General features: G+C 46.6%; 1 protein-coding gene across 1 annotated transcript; it reads left to right on the top strand.

Moving 5' to 3' along the window:
- Positions 1 to 1,686: 1,686 nt before the first annotated feature.
- Positions 1,687 to 20,030, top strand: MMP19 (matrix metallopeptidase 19). The gene is made up of 9 exons (XM_028712354.2): positions 1,687 to 2,005; positions 5,264 to 5,352; positions 5,881 to 6,011; positions 10,913 to 11,128; positions 12,429 to 12,674; positions 15,189 to 15,317; positions 16,199 to 16,363; positions 17,250 to 17,377; positions 19,015 to 20,030. Exons 1-9 carry the CDS (start codon positions 1,898 to 1,900, stop codon positions 19,240 to 19,242), a joined length of 1,440 nt encoding a protein of 479 aa, XP_028568187.2. The 5' UTR covers positions 1,687 to 1,897; the 3' UTR covers positions 19,243 to 20,030.
- The last annotated feature ends 777 nt before the right edge of the window (positions 20,031 to 20,807 follow it).

The raw sequence follows: 20,807 nt of genomic DNA, 5'->3' as shown, positions 1-20,807 counted from the left end.
CCCAGGGAGGTCATTTCAGTGCTGCTAACACAGCAGTTTAATTTCACCCCCGGAGGTGAGAGCCAGTGTTGGTGTGATGGTTAAGAGTGGTGGACTCGTAATCTGGTGAACCGGGTTCGCATCTCTGCTCCTCCACATGCAGCTGCTGGGTGACCTTGGGCTAGTCACACTTCTCTGAAGTCTCTCAGCCCCACTCACCTCACAGAGTGTTTGTTGTCAGGGAGGAAGGGAAAGGAGATTGTTAGCCGCTTTGAAACTCCTTAAAAAAAGGTAAAGGGACCCCTGACCATTAGGTCCAGTCGTGGCCAACTCTGGGGTTGCGGCGCGCATCTCGCTTTATTGGCCGAGGGAGCCGGCGTACAGCTTCCGGATCATGTGGCCAGCATGACTAAGCTGCTTCTGGCGAACCAGAGCAGCACATGGAAACGCCGTTTACCTTCCCGCCGGAGTGGTACCTATTTATCTACTTGCACTTTGACGTGCTTTCAAACTGCTAGGTTGGCAGAAGCAGGGACCGAGCAACGGGAGCACACCCCGGTGGGGGGATTCGAACTGCCGACCTTCTGATCAGTCCTAGGCTCTGTGGTTTAACCCACAGCGCCACCCGGGTCCCTTGAGACTCCTTAGGGCAGTGATAAAACTGGATATCAAATCCAAACTCTTCTTCTTCTTCCTCTTCTCCATTACCTCTCGAGACAGACAGATGCCATCATCATCATCATTATTATTAAACATTACTTGACATTCTCAGAAGGTAAAATTACAATTCTTTGGTTTTCCAAAAGCAGTTAATGTGCTTCTTCACCGAGTGTAGATTTACCAAGCTAGATGTTGTCCCAAATCACAAACATAATAGCAGATAGGAATTCCTCACGCCCAAAAACACATTGCAGAAGAAATCTGCAAAAAATTAAGTTTCACCCCCTTAAGATGACATGCCCTGCTGGGGAGGCCTGTGTCCGTACGGTGGTGCCAGCCTATCCCAGGCATAGGCAAACTCAGCCCTCCAGATGTTTTGGGACTACAACTCCCATCATCCCTAGCTAACAGGACCAGTTGTCAGGGTTGATGGGAGTTGTAGTCCAAAACATCTGGAGGGCCGAGTTTGCCTATGCCTGACCTAGCCAAAGCATTTCTGGGGAATAAGAAGCAAGTGAGATTTCCTCAGTGCAAGGCTTTGACAGAATGCTATGCAGGTTTCATTCCTGGCACTTGTGCATCCATGAGTACAAACTGCAGGGAATTCTCTGAATTCAACTGCAGAGATGGCAGTGGGCCAGGAGTGGGGGCCCCTCCAGATGTTACAAACTCCCATCAGCTCTAGCCAGCATAGCCAATGGTCAGGGAAGATGGGAACAGTAGCACCACATCTGGATGACCACAGGTTTATCCATCCCTACAACAGGCCCTTGCAGCTGCAGAGACTCTCTTTTGCTTTGTGTACTTTTAGGGGTGGGGTGCCCTACTTTTCTTGCGTCTCTAGATTGCAGGCCTTTATCTGAACCGCAATGAGACCCCAATGCCACCGTACAGGCCTGGTTATTAGCAGCCCTTGCAACAGGAGGGCTTGCAGGGAGTGTTTGCTCTGCGAAGAGTTAATCTTCGCAGAGGGGGCTCCTCCAGGCTTTGCGGTTGCAACATGTTTGAGTTGGAAATGACTCACTCCTGCTGTTAGGAGATTTATAAACTTGAGAAAGCAGGGAGCGCAGATATGGATGGATGGAGGGAGCAGGGAGGGCAGAGCAAAGCTTGAGCCGCGGAGGGAGGAAGTGGAGAGAAAGAGCTCCAGCGCCTCTTTGGTTCCCTTCCAGCAAAAGCAGTTTCTGAAGAGCTCTGTGGAGTTTCCTGCAAGGAAGCGTTGCTCTGTGTTGCTGTCGAGGGTCTGCGGAGAAACGACATGAGGCTGCCCCAGCTTCCGTTGCTGCTGCTGCTGTTCCAGGTCTATGCTTTGATCTTCTCTTCCAAAGGTGCTGCTCTCAACCGAGCGGAGAAGAAGGAAGCCATGGTACGTAGGGCTTGGATGGCCCCTCTAAGTCTATAGGCTGAGAAGTGGAGTCAGTGCATTTGCAGTGATGGGGGTCACACGGCAGAATGTGGACAAGCAGGGTAGGATTGTTCCTCAGCGGTGACCTACAACCCCAACCCCAGACTTTTCCGACTTTCTCCAGGCCTTCGGTCCTGGCAATTGAACCTTGAAACTTTCCTAGGTGCCTCCAGCCTTATCTGTGTCTCCTGGCTTATCTTGCAAAGCTTTGTTTAGTGCAAACTTTCCCCAGAAAGGGACAGGACGCCTGGAGGAAGATTTCCCTGGCCAAAAGAAACCCTCAGCTGCCTGGGCCTCCCTGTAGCAGAAGGAACCAAGCTGAATATTTATGGGTGGGTGCGGTGGGCAATCATAACAGAAGGAAACCGCTTTGGCTGCTGTGTAGAAGATTGGCGAGGAGTTTCCACCCTTTGTGAGCTGTTTGTGGTGTGTTTGTGCGGGATGAGGAGTAGGAAAGCAGAGTCTCCCGGCTATCCTAGTGCTGACTTCTCTATTCCTTTTTCTTCTTCTTTTTCTTCACAGTTTTACTCTTGTTCCTTGAACCCAGCTTGCATTCTCCACTGTTCCCCCAACCTTGGGTTTGCTTCTGCTTAGCGAAAGGCCGTAGCTCATGGGAAGAACATCTCCCTTGCTTGCAGAGTGTCCTAGGTTCATTCCCTGGCATCTCCTGTAGAGCTGGGAATTTTCCCTCCCTAAAACCCCCGAGAGTCCCTGCCAGTCTGTGCAGACAGTTGTGAGCTAGATGGACCAATGTTCTGGCTCATTATAAAGAGGGCAGCTTCCTGTATTCCTACCCTCTTCCAAAGAACCTCAAGATATATCTGTCTTAGTCTCCTGAGACGTATGGTAGATGTTCTTGGCCAGGTGTCCTTATTCCTGAAACATCCATTCCCTTTGCAAGATTAAAAAAGGTAAAGGGACCCCTGACCATTAGGTCCAGTTGTGGCCGACTCTGGGGTTGCGGCGCTCATCTTGCTTTATTGGCCGAGGGAGTCGGCGTACAGCTTCCGGGTCATGTGCCCAGCATGACTAAGCCGCTTCTGGGGAACCAGAGCAGCGCACAAAAACACCATTTACCTTCCCGCCAGAGCGGTACCTATTTATCTACTTGCACTTAGACATGCTTTCAAACTGCTAGGTTGGCAGGAGCTGGGACTGAGCAACGGGAGCTCACCCCATTGCAGGGATTCGAACCACCTACCTTCTGATCGGCAAGCCCTAGGCTCTGTGGTTTAACCCACAATGCCACCCGTGTCCCTATTTGCAAGATTACCCAGCTGTTTTAGGCACCAAAAAAGTCTCTCTAAACCAAGGGCAAGTTAAAGAATGAGATATATTTGGGAAATGCTAGAAGGAAGACTTGATGCTTTCTCTGTGACCTATCCAAAGTGTGCTGCTGCTGCTGCTTTGAACATGGAGGCTTCCCTTTTTCTTTCTCTTTTTTACCCTTGGTGATGCCTTGCCTGTGTTAAAACGGTCATTTAACTGAGTCATTTGGCATGAGCAGAACTTGCAGCTTTGGCTGACATGGAGAAGGCTTGAAGTGGCATGTAGAAGGGCAGTTTTGGCTCATAGCAAACAAGTCAAGTAATAGCAGTCTGTCATGAGTAGTGCGGGGGCAGGGGCGGGGAAGTAATCACCAGCAGAAGATTAAAAAAAAAAGCAGCAGATTAGTTCTCCCCACCAGCTCTCAACCCACTGGATGTTACTTAGAATGGGATACAGAACCCCTCTGAAAGAAGAGTACAGCAAATGGGAATGTGGGGTCCAAAAAGGAAAACTGGACATTCTTTGTAAACCAGTATTTATTGTGTAAAGCAGTATTTGTTGAGCTATGTGTCTGTTTTGTGCAAGAAAACCTTTGCAAGAATGAAAGGCAAAGCTACATCCTACACTGGTGTTCCATGCTTGGAACTTCCCATGTAATGTTCTTTTTCAAATATTGTCTGCTTGGTGTCCTAATTTCAATTTGGTTTGGGGACAGAGGTTCTAGCCCTTTGCCCCTGTACTGATCCACTGGTTTAAATCACCTCCCTGATCCCAGTTGCTATTAGTTATAAAAAAATAAAAAAATATGTGGCACAATGCAAAATTCATGGGAATTTAATTGTCTGTTTCAAAAACGGAGTTGAGATTTAATTTAATTGTCTGTTTGATATACGGAATTGAGACGGACTCAGAAAGTTCTGGGAGAATGCCCTTAACAATTACAAACTCTTTAGAAATAATAGGAAAGTCTGGGGTATCTAAAAGTATGTGGAGCTTGTTGAAAGACTAAGGTACCCTTTTGAAGAGTGAGGAGTTTGGGTATAATGTCTTGCCCATTGTTCCTGATCATCACCAGTTTTTCTTCTGTGAAATAATGATGCTTGCAACAGTTTCTTGGATTTCCAAATGTGCCACCAGGCAGAAAAAGGACCCCTGCCCTGTTGGATATGGGTGGGGAAATCTGTTTGGTTGTAGCAGCAGGCAGACCATAAATCAGGCATAGGCAAACTCGGCCCTCCAGATGTTTTGGGACTACAACTCCCATCATCCCTGACCACTGTTCCTGTTAGTTAGGGATGATGGAAGCTGTAGTCCCAAAACATCTGGAGGGCCGAGTTTGCCTATGCCTGCCATTGATCCAGTTGAGGAAAAGTGCAGAAAAACAAGTACTGTGCACATCATTGCAAAAGCAAGGAATGATGCCGTGAAGAATTTCTATTCCAGACAGGGACATTTGAGATTTCTATCAATGGAGGAGGGTTGCTGGCAGAGATGACTGTGGCCAGCCTCTTATTTGCTGAGTAAGCGTGGTGGTAGTTTGAGTTTCCCGACTCATGTCTAGAAAGGAGAAGCCGGGGCTTTTATGCTTAAGTGCTGGAGTGGAATCGGGCCTTTGGAGATGGAAATCAGGGGGATACATTGTTCCCATATTTAGCTATTAAGTGAGAATAAGGGACAACATGTACACATCTCTTGGCTCCAGACCAGCACAACCACATTCTGCTTAGTAGGTTTCCCTGTAAAAAGAAGGGCAGGGAGCGTATTTCAAGAGATATAAGGCACAGGGAAAGCCAGTCCAAACTGTGGTCTGTTGCCCACCCAGCAACACTCATTGCCACAGAAGTTGGTCTCTTTACAAGAACGCCCTTGTGGGCCTCCTGCCCGTTCTCTGAGAGACTGTGCCAATGAGTTGGGGCTGAGAGTTGGTTTTAACAAGTGTCATCATTTCAGGACTTCCTGCTGCAGTTCGGATACTTAGAGAAGCCACTGGAGCAGTTCTCGAATGCCTTGACCGAAGAGGAGATCGAGAATGCTGTGAGGTAAAAGTTGAGCCGTGAGGTAAACGAAACAAGAAACACACAGCCCAACCCAAACAACAAGGGGAAACCATTACAAACCCTTCGATTTGCCCTGCGAAGCATCTCATAACGACCCGGTTTCCACAACATGGTAGGGCCAGACCATGGCTTAAGCCACATTTCCACCATATATTTAAAGACTATGAAACCACTTTAAACAGTCATGGCTTCCCTCCGCCCCAAAGGATTATGGGAGCTGTAGTTTGTTAAGGGTGCTGAGAATTGTTAGGAGACCCCTGTTCCCCCTCACAAAGCTACCATTCCTATAGTTCCCTGCTTTTAGTGAGAATATATGAATATGTGGGATCCCACGGCATGGCTGGCGGCGAGCAAAGTGGCTGTGAATTCCTCTCTGGAAACCTGCACATTCGCACAGTCTCACTAAAGCATAGTTTGGTTCACCATGTTGCACAAACCACCCGTCGTGTTGGAACCACAGTTAAATGCTGACTTCTTCCCTTCCTGCTCCCCCAACTTCTGTCCCCTTAGGGCTTTCCAGCTTGCATCAGGACTACGTTCTACCGGACGTCTGGATGCAGCGACCCTCTCCCAGATGCGGCAGCCCCGCTGCGGCGTAGAAGACCCGTTCAACGAGAGGACCCTCAAATATCTACTCTTGGGTGAGCATTCTTCAAACTTTTGAATTTGGGGCCGAGCAAGATGCTGGGCAAATGATCTCTCCTCCTGGCTGAGAGATGGATAGGGCTGAGGGAAACAGGTGAGAAGGCATTTCCCTAAAAAGGGAGTTTGCCTGCTGTGTGGATCTGTGAACAGAGAATTCTGCAGGTTGAAATGTTGGGATCAGAGGTCATATTAACGCTGGGATTGGAGCTGTCCTTATAATGAACTATTCCAGTGGAGGGTTGAATGGACAGTGTGCTTCGCAGGCCCTGCCAAGCTCATCTGCGCAAGAATTCTAGGAAGTAGATTTGTACTTCAAATTGCTTTGTGTGGTCAGACTAGTGCCATGCAATAGTAGTAGTAGTAGTAGTAGTAGTAGTAGTAGTAGTAGTAATAATAATAATAATAATAATAATAATAATTTATTTATACCCTGCCCATCTGGCTGAGTTTCCCCAGCCACTCTGGGCGGCTTGCAATCAAGTGTTAAAAACAATACAGCATTAAATATTAAAAACTTCCCTAAACAGGGCTGCCTTCAGATGTCTTTTAAAGAGAAGATAGCTGCTTATTTCCTTCACATCCGAAGGGAGGGCGTTCCACAGGGTGGGCGCCACTACTGAGAAGGCCCTCTGTCTGGTTCCCTGTAACCTCACTTCTTGCAATGAGGGAACCGCCAGAAGGTCCTTGGTGCTGGATCTCAGTGTCCGGGCTGAACGATGGGGGTGGAGACGCTCCTTCAGGTATACAGGACCGAGGCCGTTTAGGGCTTTAAAGGTCAGCACCAACACTTTGAATTGTGCTCGGAAACGTACTGGGAGCCAATGCAGATCTCTCAGGACTGGTGTTATGTGGTCCCGGCGGCCACTCCCAGTCACCAGTGTAGCTGCCGCATTCTGGATTAATTGCAGTTTCCGGGTCACCTTCAAAGGTAGCCCTACGTAGAGCAATGAAACACATTGAAATCTATGGAACTTCTAAACGGAGGCTTATAGAATTATGGTATTCATTTACGAGCGAAACCCTGCCCTTGTCCAGAGACAGAGGGTTTTCTCTTAACTGTGTAGGAGGTATGGAGAAGCATACCTTCTCCTTTTGTTGTTTTTTCTCTTATACAAACTGCAACGCAAAACCCTGCTGTTATCCCAAGTCATCACACATGCCAGAGGGCCTGGCCAAAGCCATTTCTTCTTGTTTGGAGAAGCTAAAAAATAATCTGAAATATCAGCAGAGCCTTCTTGTACTTTTTAATGTTCATACACAGCTGTGATGAGCTAGCAAGCATGTAGCTAATATCATAAGCAGCTGATGAGCTGGCAAGCAGATTTGTAGATGCCTTGAATAAGGTCTGTTTAGTGGTGGCCCCACAGTTTTGGAATGTCCTCCTTGCATTTGCTAAGTTTTTGGCAGCAAAGGAAAGCTCCCCTCCCACTTCTTTACAGGTGGTAATTAACTTGGGTTGCTGATTTTTGGGTTGTTATAAAAAAATCAGCTGAATTTGATTTGTTTGTTGTTATTGTTTCTATTTATGAAGCTGCTCTTCTCATGGTGCGTTCCTTTTCTTGAGGGGGGGGGAAGCAGCTAATACTTTTAAAAATAGCACAAAAGATATTTTCCATTTTTTTCCAGTTAGGAAACCGAGGCTAGACTTTCCCAAAGTGTTTCTGTGTAAACAGGAACTGGAGCCCAACTCACTTAGGCCCAAACCTGAATCCCCAGCCACCAGCTGCAACTGTGATTTCTGACATTATGGCCAACTTGGGTACCACGTGAGCCATGTGCCATTGTTGCCATGTTATGCGCCAGCCAGTGTCATAGCCAGACGTGGAGTCAAGGAAGGTTTGACAAAGCTTGGATTAAGTCCTGTTAGCTGAGGACGTGCTCTGTAGCTTCCTGCTTGTAGGAAGTGGGTTATCTAATTAACCCACCCCCGCTAAGAGAAGTTGGAATGTCTTATGCATTGTTCCATCCACACTGATGACGGTGGCATGTAAAAACGCAGATTCAGCACTTGGCAAACAACCGAAGTCTGTGGTTTTCAAACTCTTTCTATCATCATGGGATTCTTGTCTGCTGAGAAACTGCAGCACATTGAAGAAGCATGTTCTGCGGCGCAAACACATGTGGGGCAAAAGTCAGGTCTGTTCAGCCTCACTATTACCCAACTTTCAAGGACAAAGTCTCCTGCAGATCCACATTTCTAGGGAAGATCAGTAGTGGTGATCATGTATGGCTGAAAAAAAATGAGGGGTTGGCTTTCGCCGCCCAACTCCCCAAGACACTCTGAGTCTCCTAAGTCCATGATTGGTGAGAGAAGAATCAACGGAAGTATTTTCTGTTGCAAGAGTCCCCTGCCCTTTGCAGGCCTGTTGTTGTTGTTGTTTAGTTGTTTAGTCGTGTCCAACTCTTCGTGACCCCATGGACCAGAGCATGCCAGGCACTCCTGTCTTCCACTGCCTCCCGCAGTTTGGTCAAACTCATGTTTGTAGCTTCAAGAACACTGTCCAGCCATCTCATCTTCTGTTGTCCCTTTCTTCTTGTGCCCTCCATCTTTCCCAACATCAGGGTCTTTTCCAGGGAGTCTTCTCTTCTCATGAGATGGCCAAAGTATTGGAGCATCAGCTTCAGGATCTGTCCTTCCAGTGAGCACTCAGGGCTGATTTCCTTAAGAATGGAGAGGTTTGATCTTCTTGCAGTCCATGGGACTTTCAAGAGTCTCCTCCAGCACCATAATTCAAAAGCATCAATTCTTCAGCAATCAGTCTTCTTGATGGTCCAGCTCTCACTTCCATATATCACTACTGGGGAAACCATAGCTTTAACTATACACACCTTTGTTGGCAAGTAAACAACCTCGATTAGCTTCTGAAGCAGCACAGAGTTTGCTGAGAAACAATTTTGAAATCCATTGAAGTTGGTGACACATTAGCCACAAGCAGTGATTTTTTTAAAAAAAATAAGAGTCTCTGGAGGCAGAATGGGCATATGAACCAGCTCTGAGTCAAGAATGGGGGTCTGGAAATGACTGCAGTATCATGAATAAGACATGCAGCCGGATCATATTCAAAAGTAAATCCCATTGATTTCCTTGGGACTCCCCCCCCCCCCCCCCCAAGGATGCAGGCTTAGTCAAAGAACTGTCTGGAACAAATTGAACTGCAACAAAATGTTGGAATGTGGAGTGTTCCTGTTTGTCCAGCCAGCCAACCAGCAAGCCATGACCTTTCTCAGGATACTCCATTTCCTTCCACCCGTTGTCTGTTTTCCCCAACTGTCCATGGCCAGTGAGCACGTTCTCTTCTTCACTGAACTGCTTGACCACCACAAGCGTTTTCCCCATAAACGTATTTTTTTTTTGTACTTCTGCAATCCTTGGAACGCCCTCAACCACCCAAGCCTCTTGTTACATCTCTCTTGTCGCTTGGATGCTGTAAGGTTTTCACGCTCTGAAAACTGGGCTCCCTATTAAGTAAAGAGTTTGTTACGCCTTCTCCCTGTAACTGTTGTAAACCAAAATCTGCCGTTTTCCCTTATGGGGTATCCAAGAGCCCATACAGAGTCCTTACGTAAGTTCCCTATTGGTAGGAAAAAATAACAGAGGCCAATCAGAGAATATTGAGAAGCAAAGCAGCTAGTAAGCCTGATCTTTATTGATCTGTTGCAACAGGATGCTCCCCTCACACACAGGAGGACGGAGGAGGACCCAGAACCCAGGTGTGTCCGCCCTTATGTTGTTGTTGTTTAGTCGTTTAGTCCGACTCTTCGTGACCCCATGGACCAGAGCATGCCAGGCACTCCTGTCTTCCACTGCCTCCCGCAATTTGGTCAAACTCATGTTAGCAGCTTTGAGAACGCTGTCCAACCACCTCGTCCTCTGTCGTCCCCTTCTCCTTGTGCCCTCCATCTTTCCCAGCATCAGGGTATTTTCCAGGGAGTCTTCTCTTCTCATGAAGTGGCCAAAGTACTGGAGCCTCAGCTTCAGGATCTGTCCTTCCAGTGAGCACTCAGGGCTGATTTCCTTAAGAATGGAGAGGTTTGCTCTTCTTGCAGTCCATGGGACTCTCAAGAGTCTCTTCCAGCACCATAATTCAAAAGCATCAATTCTTCGGCGATTAGCCTTCTTTATGGTCCAGCTCTCACTTCCATACATCACTACTGGGAAAACCATGGCTTTAACTATATGCCCTTATGTAGACATTTTAAATCCCCCGTCCTGGAGCTCCAGACCACCCCCAGAAACATCATACCTACATCACAGAAGGGGCGGTCTACAGCAGAAGTCTGAGTGGGTTGTTTACCTCCTGTCTGGCAAGTTACCTGTTAATGCTTACTTGATAAATACTTAGTTGCTGAAATATACTCAGAGTCGAGAGTGGATTTCATGCTCATAGTGGTGAGGAGGGAATGGAAGTTTCCCCAAAGTATGTGCTTTATATACATTATTTACACAATGGGCTGCACGTGATTGGTTAATTCTGGAATTCTCCTGTGGGCCAATCAGGTTGTGGATTCACTTCCATCTGGAGCTGGATTGGGTGGTTCCTGCAGACCAATCAGACTGCTGCATTGTTCTAGGACCAATCTAACTGCTGCATTTTGGATCTATTCAACTCAGTACATAACAGTTCCTGAGCCAGGTCATAGGCTCACACCCTATTCATATCTTAAATGCGCCCTTAAGACAGGATTTGTGAAGGAAAAGACAATGGGGAGGCTTTTCCATTTTCCAGGTCGGTCTTCCTATGCTGATCTATGTACGTGCTTGGTTGGTACACTTTTGAACATTTAACATATATCTAAGACCTCAACATTCCTGTCACATAACCCAGGCTAAGCTGTGACTTTCCTGGGATAAAAGCCCCAGTTTCTGACACCTCTTGCTCTGGGTCTCCCCCTGCAGGACGCTGGCGCAAAAAGCACTTGACCTACCGGATCTACAGCCACACTGAGGATTTGGGTGCCGCAGCCACACGCACTGCCATCCAGACAGCTTTCAAGTACTGGAGTGACGTGACCCGGCTCACCTTCCAGGAGGTGCGAAGCGGCCGTGCTGACATCCGCCTCTCCTTCCATGGCACTTCTACTTGGGGCTGCTCACGGCCCTTCGATGGGCCTGGTATGGACCCAAACTTTACTCTCAGGGGTTGGGGGGGGGGTTGGGGAGTGACTTGGGGAGTAGAATAGGGCTGGCAAGGAGCAGGGATCTTGAAGCGGTGTGCCAAAGGGAGGTGTAATCTGCTGTGCTGCAGAGATTTGATGGAGCGTCTGCTGAGGGGGCGTTAGGGGGTGCCAGAAACTGGAAGCATCAACAGGAGGTGCTTTGTGGTCAGGTGGAGCGATGGGGAGGAGGCACAGGAGCAGGCTCTCTCTTGTGCCAGAATGGGTTGACTTTAAAGTGATGCATCATCCCAAACTGGTTTGAACGAGAGCAGGCACTGGCAAAAATCACGATGTGGGGGAAACCATGAAATTGGCCAATGCCTTCATCCTTATTTCAGACATCATGATATATATTGGTACATCGCAATGTTTCGTTGCTGATATATCACGATGTTGAAAACCAGATATCGCTCAGCCCTACTTTAAAGCTGAGGCGGTTTCTTAAATCACAGGGAAGAATGGATTGGCCTAAATAGCTGATTCTGTCGTTCTGTGCTGCAGTGGGCTTGGAAAAGAAGCAAAGATTCATCCTTGTTGCATTTCACTCAATATGATTTCACTCAATATGACCATTAGCATGTGCCTATTTGGAGTTTATACAGGGCACTTTCACTAGATTTGGTATAGCTTTTTGCTACACAAGTGGGGTGCAACACATCTGCATACATTATAATTATTATAGATCTTAGGTTAGTTTATCTTAGCTTCGTTTAGGACGTGGGTGGCGCTGTGGTCTAAACCACTGAGCCTCTTGGGCTTGCTGATCAGAAGGTCAGTGGTTCGAATCTCCGTGATGGGGTGAGCTCCCATTTCTCGGTCTCGGCTCCTGCCAACCTAGCAATTCAAAAGCACGCCAAAAAGTGCAAGTAGATAAATAGGTAGTGCTCCAGCGGGAAGGTAAACGGTGTTTCCGTGTGCTGCTCTGGTTTTGCCAGAAGCGGCTTAGTCATGCTGGCCACATGACCTGGAAAAACTGTCTGCAGACAAGCGCCAGCTCCCTCGGCCTGTAAAGCGAGATGAGCGCCACAACCCCAGAGTCGTCTGCGACTGGACCTGTCAGGGGTCCATTACCTTTACCTTTTTAGCTTAGTTTATTTTAGCTTAGTTTCGCTTGGTTTAGCTTAGCTTAGTTTAGCATAGTTTGGCTTGGTTTAGCTTAGGTTTAGGTTTAGGTTTAGGTTTAGGTTTAGCTTAGCTTAGCTTAGCTTAACTTAGTTTGCAAGAGCTCTCAACCTGCCTTCCTTTATCTTCCTCAGGACATGTCCTGGCCCATGCTGACATCCCTGAGTTAGGCACAGTTCACTTTGATTCCGATGAGCACTGGACAGAAGGGACCTCGCGCGGCGTCAACCTGCGCATCATTGCCGCCCATGAGATTGGCCATGCTCTGGGGCTGGGCCATTCCCGGCAACCGGGTGCCCTCATGGCTCCCGCCTACAGCGGATACCGCCTGCGCTTCCGACTGCACCGCGACGACATCGAAGGCATCCAGGCCCTTTATGGTACGGACTGGGGGAGGGTTACAAAGCACAGCCCACCAGTGTTCCCCTTTCGTTTTGCAAACCTGCGCCCCTTGCTTTGAATGTGATGGGAGCAGATCTGGGTTTAAACAACTGACACCTAATTTGGCCCTCAGGTCTTTCCATCTTGCGGGCCTCAGGCACTTGACTGAGGTGTGCCATAAAGCCAGGGAAGGGTCTTGGGAATCAAGGCTGGAGGAAGATGCGAAGTCCTTGGGGCCAGATAATGCGTGTTCCCTGTCTCTTCAGTTGCCTATGCCTCATTTGGGTCATTGGGAGCCTCCCAGAGTCCAGCTAAAAAGCAATCCAAGTATATCAAAGTCATGAAAATAATCCTTTTTTTGTTTTAAAACAACCCAGTTATCTGTATTGTAATACAGTGGTACCTTGGTTCTCAAAAGTAATCCTTTCTGGAAGTCCGGTCGACTCCCGAAACCTTTCAAAAACAAAGGCGTGGCTTCAGACTGGCTGCAGGAGCGTTGGACGTTTGGCTTCTGAAAAACGTTCAAAAACTGGAACACTTACTTCCAGGTTTCCGGTGTTTGGGAGCCAATTTGTTCGTCAACTAAGCCATTTGAGAACCAAGGTTCCACTGTATTTCTTAATTTGTAAAGTGCTGTGAGGTTTTGTAGCAGTGTACAGTCATACCTTGGGTTGAAGTTGCTTCAGTTTGAGCACTTTTGGGTTGCGCTCCGCAGCAACCCGGAAGTAACGAAACGCGTTACTTCCGGTTTTCGCTGCTCACGCATGTGCAGACGGTCAAAATGACATCACACGCATGCGCGGAAGCGGCGACACGCGCTGACACAGGTTGCGTTTGCTTCAGGATGCGAATAGGGCTCTGGAATGGATCCCGTTTGTATCCAGAGGTACCACTGTAGACGTATTTTTAAAACGATGATGAATTACATTTAAAATAAATGTTTAAATGAAGCCGGGGGAGGATATGCTTTATAGACATATTATTCTTATCCTCTACCCCACCCCACCCCATTTCATAGCTGTCAACTTTTCCCTTTTCTCGCGAGGAATCCTATTCGGAATAAGAGAATTTCCCTTAAAAAGGGGGAAAAGTTGACAGCTATGATTTTAGTGCACAATGAGTGCAAGTTTGTTTTTGAGGCAGCTGTTTTTTCAAAGGTGTGGTGTCCATGTAGAAAATAGGCATGGTCAGTCCTCGTGACAAACTATTAAGTGATAATCCTAAACCTTCAAAGAAATGGTTCTGCTTTTCCCCTGGATCACCCTCTGCCCCAATTCCAACACTCATTTCCTCTCTCTGCATCCCACCACCCCACCCACGGCTGCCTTCATGCTCTGTTTCAGCTATTGTATACCCTAGCAACAGGGAGGCCTGTTCCTAATTATGAGAGGCTTGGGCCTGTTTTCAAATCATGAGGCGGGCCGCTGCTCTCTAGGGGAGGTGCGGACGGTTGCCAGGTAACACCAGAATTTCTTCCTGATCCTTTCTCAAGCAGGTTCTGGATAGGTTAGGAGGCAAAACGCCAACTTGTCAATCCAGTGCCAAGGAATCAGTAGCCGGCCAAGATTCCACCCTCTTTCTCACCCCAATTATTTTCCTTCCTTTAATATATATGACTTCTCAATTTTATACATTTTAATAATTTTACAAGCATTTTAACCGTTCGAAACTTGACTTCCTTCTCCCTCTTTCTGCGGTTCCTTAATATATATATACAGTGGACACTTGGGTTGCGAATGTGATCCGTGTGGGATGCACGTTCTCAACCCGCAGCTGCGCGTCTGCGCACGCACTTTGCGATTCAGTGCTTCTGCGCATGCGCAAAGCGCGATTTAGCGCTTCTGCGCATGCGTGACCGCCAGAACCTGGAAGTAACCCGTTCTGGTATTTCCAGGTTTCGGCAGTCCATAACCTGAAAAAACGCAACCTAAAGTGTCTGTAACCCGAGGTATGACTGTATATATATTTAATATTTCCTGCATAGTCCAAATTTAATCATTTATTCATATACTTTAAACGTATACTCTTATAAAACTGCAGGTTATTACAATAATCCTGCCAATATCCTTAGCTGTTTAAAGTTTGTTTGTAAATATTCAATAAACAGTTTCCATTCTTTTATTTTTTTTAAAAAGTTGTTATCTTGATTTCCTGTTTTTCCAGTAAGTTTCGCCATTTCTGCATATTCCATAACATTCTTGCTGCTGTAGCCGCATACGTGAATAAATTTCCGTACAGTTTGGGTAGTTCTGCCCCTGTAGTTCCCAAAAGGAAAGATTCTGCCTTTTTTTTACAAATGTTATTTTAAACATATTTTTCAATTCATTATATATCATTTCACGGTAAGCTTTAACCTTGCCACAAGACCACCTCATAGGATAAAAAGAAACCTTCTTTCTCTTTCCATTTCCAACACTTTTACAATTATTTCCCTTCCTTTTTCTTTTTCTTTCTTTTCTTGGTGGAGAAGCTGGGCACCCAAAAATAATTCCCTTCCTTATATTTACCTGCAGGCAAGAAGACCATCCCAACGACATCAACGACAGTGACTTCACCTGCCCACAGTACTGTCCCGGCTGTTTCACAGAAGCCTAGTAAAATCCCTAACCCATGCAAAGATGGACTGGATGCTATCATGCTAGGTAAGGCCCCTTCCTCACTCCAACCCCTAAATCCAAACACCACCACCTTCCAGAACATACTCCACCCATCCCAGGTTTGCATAAATGGATGTCTCCCAGGTATCCCTTTCTAGCTGGCTATATGATGTTTTGTTATACAGTGGTACCTTGGTTCCCAAACTTAATCCATTCCGGACGTCTGTTCCAAAACCAAAGCGTTCCAAAACCAAGGTGTGCTTTCCCATAGAAAGTAATGCAAAACAGATTAATTAATCCGTTCCAGACTTTTAAAAACAACCCCCCAAAACAGCAATTTAACATGAATTTTACTAATGAGCATTGATTATGAAAGCAATAATCAATGTACTGTACTATAAAATAAATAATACAGTATTGTAGATGATAAAAATTAAAATTAATTTTTTTCCTTATGTGCACTGATGATAGACATTGTTTGGATGGGGGGCTTTTATACATTTCTGCAGTCACAAAATCAACCAATCAGTTGCAAAAACTGATTTTGTGACACACAGTCACAAAAACAAGTCACAAAAACGAAGTCACAAGCCACAGTGGAAAAAAACGGAGTCTCATTCCGTCTGAGACTCAGGAAACACCGTGACAGAAAATGAGGCCTCCATTGGGGGTAGCAACGGAACTGACGATTCACCTTCCTAGAGAAGAAACTATTTTATTTTTTTACATTTTTAGTTTCTTCTCCCGTTAGATTCACAAAATGTTTAGGGGTATGCGTCCCCCCAGGAAAAAAAGCACTGGATTTATGAATGAACACATGCAAAACTGACTCAAAGCAGAAACACACCCCTTTCAGGACTAAAAAGATTAGCATGCTAGATTCCCACTTTTTAACATTTGGTCCATCTCTTCTGCACCTTGCCTAGGGCCCTATGACAAGACCTACGCTTTCCGTGGTGATTACGTGTGGACGGTGACAGACTTTGGTACCAACCCACCCATGAAGATCTCGGCGCTGTGGAAGGGGCTGCCTGGGGGGCTGGATGCAGCTGTATATTCTCCCCGAACTGGGCGCACTTACTTCTTCAAAGGTCTGTGGGTCTGAGAGTTGAGAAATAAGCTTCCCGCTTCCCTAAATGATCTAAACCTGGTCCTTTGGAGAGAGATTGTGACTATGATTATTACGCCAAAGGCCGTGTACCTCTGCAGATGCGGCTCTTCTTTGTCTTGATCAGCTGTGTGCAACTCAAAAGCGTTGGTGGTGACCTTTAAATCCTAAACAGCCTCAGCCCAGTATACCTGAAGGAGCGTCTCCACCCCCATCGTTCTGCCCGGATGCTGAGGTCCAGTTCTGAGGGCCTTCTGGCGGTTCCCTCCCTGCAAGAAGCAAAGCTACAGGGAACCAGGCAGAGGGCCTTCTCGGTAGTGGCACCCGCCCTGTGGAATGCCCTCCCATCAGATGTCAAAGAAATAAACAACTATCTGACTTTTAGAAGACATCTGATGTCAAGAAAATAAACAACTATCTGACTTTTAGAAGACATCTGAAGGCAGCCCTGTTTAGGGAAGTTTTTAATGTTTGATGTTTGAATCATGTTTTTAATATTCTGTTGGGAGCCGTCCAGAGTGGCTGGGGGAATTAATAATAATAATAATAATAATAATTATTATTATTATTATTATTATTATTATTATTATTATTATTCCCCTTTTTTCCCTCCCACAAGCCCCAAAGGACCAACCAGCCTTTCTTAACCTGTGGGTCCCCAGATGTTGAACTACAACTCCCATCACCCCTAGCTAGCAAGGCCAGAGCTCAGGGATGATGGGAGTTGTAGTCCAACAACATCTGGGGACCCACAGGTTGAGAACTGCTTAAGCCTCTGACACAGATTGCATTTGTATTACCAGCTTTTAGTCAGCTGGTGTGTTATCCTCCCATTGCCTCCTTATTAATTCATGTCACTCTGGCTACAGGTATTAAACTGTGGCGTTACAGGGGATTTAAGCTGGATCCTGGCTATCCCAAACCCCTCACCCGCATCCCAGCTAAGATAGATGCTGCCCTCTACTGGCCTCAAAACAAGAAGATCTTCATCTTTAAGGTAAACTGCAATAATAACAATTGCAATACATTATTACGCTATCCAGACATGTAGAACGCAGACATGTGTATTAATCTCTCTCTTTTTGCTTATTGTCAAGTTTAATTATCTTTTGAACATATTTAAATGCCTGGTTTTAATGGTCTTATGTTGTTAATATAATATTTTAGGATTTTGGTGGGGGGTTTTTTGTACAGTGGTACCTCGGGTTAAGTACTAAATTCGTTCTGGAGGTCCATACTTAACCTGAAACTGTTCTTAACCTGAAGCACCCCTTTAGCTAATGGGGCCTCCTGCTGCCGCCGCGCCACCAGAGCACGATTTCTGTTCTCATCCTGAAGCAAAGTTCTTAACCTGAAGCACTATTTCTGAGTTAGCGGAGTGTGTAACCTGAAGCGTATGTAACCTGAAGCGTATGTAACCCGAGGTACCACTATAAACGGCTTAGAGGTTTTATCACAATAAAGCGGTATATGAATGTTGTGAAATAAACCTACGTGACCGACGACTATTGGCTAGTATTGAGGCAGGAATAATTTCAACAAATGGGCTGCCGAGGAGCAGAATGTGAGCAGGGGGACAAATAATAGAAAATCTGGGCAAATGAATGATTAGGATGTGGGGATATTGGCCTTGAAGTCACAACAGTGTTTGTTCTGTGCTGTTTAAATATTCCTTTCCTCTGATCCATGCTGCACCTTTCATGTCCCAATTCACTGGCATTTACTGGGGAGGGGAGGGGTAGAAAGAAGCAGGAATTCCCTAGGCCCCAAGGCATTGTGGGAGATTCTTGAGGGGACATAATGGGCACAACAGATGCTCTCTGAGTATGAGCCTTGACAGGTGGATGCTAGCTTTGAGGTGATGAGAGACATAAGAGAAGGGTGTGGAGATGGATTGAGTACTCTCCGTAGGAACAGGCAGAAGGCAACAGAGGGAAGAGGGAATCACATATTGGCAAAATGGCCAATAACATCTATTTATGGCTCTCAAGACAATGGGAGGTTAGGGTGATTACTGCCTGCTTTCTGGCTGAATGGTTTTCTTGTTTGCCTTCCCAGCAGCATGTTTTTAAACAATAATAAAAAGCCTTTTGCTAGGAACAGTTTCACGTACACTTTTTCATGTCCAGTGGTGACTTTCACCTCAAAAGGGAAAAGTTAGGAGATGATAGATTGATGATAGATAGATGATAGATAGATAGATAGATAGATAGATAGATAGATAGATAGATAGATAGATAGATAGATAGATAGATATAGATAGATAGATGATAGATAGATAGATAGATAGATGATAGATAGATAGATGATAGAGATAGATAGATAGATAGATAGATAGATAGATAGATAGATAGATAGATAGACAGACAGACAGACAGATGGATAGATAGATCTCCTAGTTTCTTATTTCTGTGGGGAACACCAGAGGAAATGGAACAACCTTTAGAAGTCATCTGAAAGCAGCCCTGTATAGGGACGTTTTAAATGTTTAGTGTTTTGTTATGTTTTTCTGTATGCTGGAAGCCACCCAGAAGGTCTGGGGCAGCCCAGTCAGATGGGTGGGGTACAAATAATAAAATTATTATTACTATTATTACTGGGGAAAGTGCAATCATTCCTCTCTTTTTTCCCTAGGGCACGGGCTACTGGCAATGGGACGAACTGGGAAGCCACTTCTCCACTCTCCCCAGGAAAATCTCCAGCCTTTTCTCAGGGGCACCATCACACCTGGACGCCGCGTTCACCTGGGAGAACGGCAAAGTCTACTTTTTCAAGGGCGGCATCTACTGGAGACTCAACGACCAACTGAGAGTAGACCGGGGCTACCCACTGAGCACAGCCGAGCGCTGGATGAACTGCTAACGCTGGCAACGATGCCCTGGCGCACTTCCCAGGACTGGCACGGGTGTGCCAATTAGACAGCACACAACTATTGTTAACAGACCCAACAGTGACGCCTAGAGGTGGTGTGTAGGAACAGCAACTCTTCTGGAAAGAACCAAGCTTGGGAGAGCTGGAGCAAAACTTTAATTCTGTTCCTGCTGTGCTGGACATCATAAACATCCCCATTTACCTTGGCATCAGCATGGGTGGCAGAAGGGACCCAACTCACTTCAGGACACAGGGAGCCTTGGTTGGGGGGCATGGGGTGTGTGCCTAAGTGTCTTGTCTCGATGTGAGAAGACACTAGAAGAGTTCAAAGTTGAAGACGGGGTTTTCCCTGTTTCTGTTCTGTTTTTGTAAGATTTGAAGGGGGTGGGTATGATACGGGCACCATTGCTCACCAACCGGCCTGTAAGTTTGGGTGGCAGAGTACTGACTGCTCACTTTTATCTCAATCAGTAGAAGAGCTAACTGTTCATTTTCTTTAAAAAAAATAAAAATATAATTAGGATGACATTTTTAGGGGAAGGGTCTGGCATACCCATTAAGGGCAGAGGGCTGGTCCTTGCGCCAGACACACACACACACACACACACACACACACACACACACACAATTTCTGTGGCAGACCCAGAGGGTTATTACTGACTGTATTCCATGTGATCTTGTGTATCTAGCAATATGAATGACGACTCCAATTTGCAGGGCTTGAATGGCACTCATGCCATATTTACTCAGCCCACAATAAAAGGGGTACGTGTCCCTCCCCCCACTCTCTCTTTTCCTTCAAGAATTCAGCATCCTTTAAGCCAGTGGTTTTCAACCAGTGTGCTGTGGCACTCTGGGGTGCCTTGAATGACAGTTAGGTGTGTCGCAGGCAACACTGGCCTCTGTCCCTCTTTCCTTCCCTCCCCCTCTCACATCTCTGCCTCCCAAAGGCTTGCATGGCCCAGGCGAATCGTGCTTCTGGGGCTGGCCAGGGGGTGCTTCCTAGGCCCCTGTGGGGCAGTGTGAGGAGGCACTTCTCTTTGGGGCAGCTCAGAGACCAGGGGCAGCAGCTGCAACTGCCCAGAGGACCCCCAAGGAGAAGGGAGAAGAGGCTGAGGGAACACTTCACAAAAGAGGGTGTTCAAAAAGCGGTGAGGGGCTGCTGGCTCCACAGGGAAGGGGTGGCATAACTGGGCTCCTGAGCCCCACAGGGGTGCTGCAGAAAGAATGTTGGTCAAGGGAACCGTGGACTCAAAAACATTGAAAATCTCTGCTTTAAGCAATATTCTACCCCACCACCAAATGCAGTGATGAGAAACCTGTAGCCCTCCAGATGTTGTTGAACCCACCTCCCCTAATCCCTGACCATGGGCCTGCTGGTATAGCAATTGGGCTGGGGGGGGTGGCACACAAATTTGCTATCTCTGCTGTAAAAGTTCCTGCATGTGTATCAGTGTTGGTGCTTATCTTTATTAGATGCTCACTAATGTCATCACTGTGTGCGGGTGGCGCTTTGGTGCCGGTGGCGCTGTAGGTTAAACCACAGAGCCTACAGC

This window comes from Podarcis muralis, chromosome 2, assembly GCF_964188315.1.
Source record: "Podarcis muralis chromosome 2, rPodMur119.hap1.1, whole genome shotgun sequence".
Taxonomy (NCBI): Eukaryota; Metazoa; Chordata; class Lepidosauria; order Squamata; family Lacertidae; genus Podarcis; species Podarcis muralis.
This window is presented reverse-complemented; position numbering and strand designations above follow the sequence as displayed.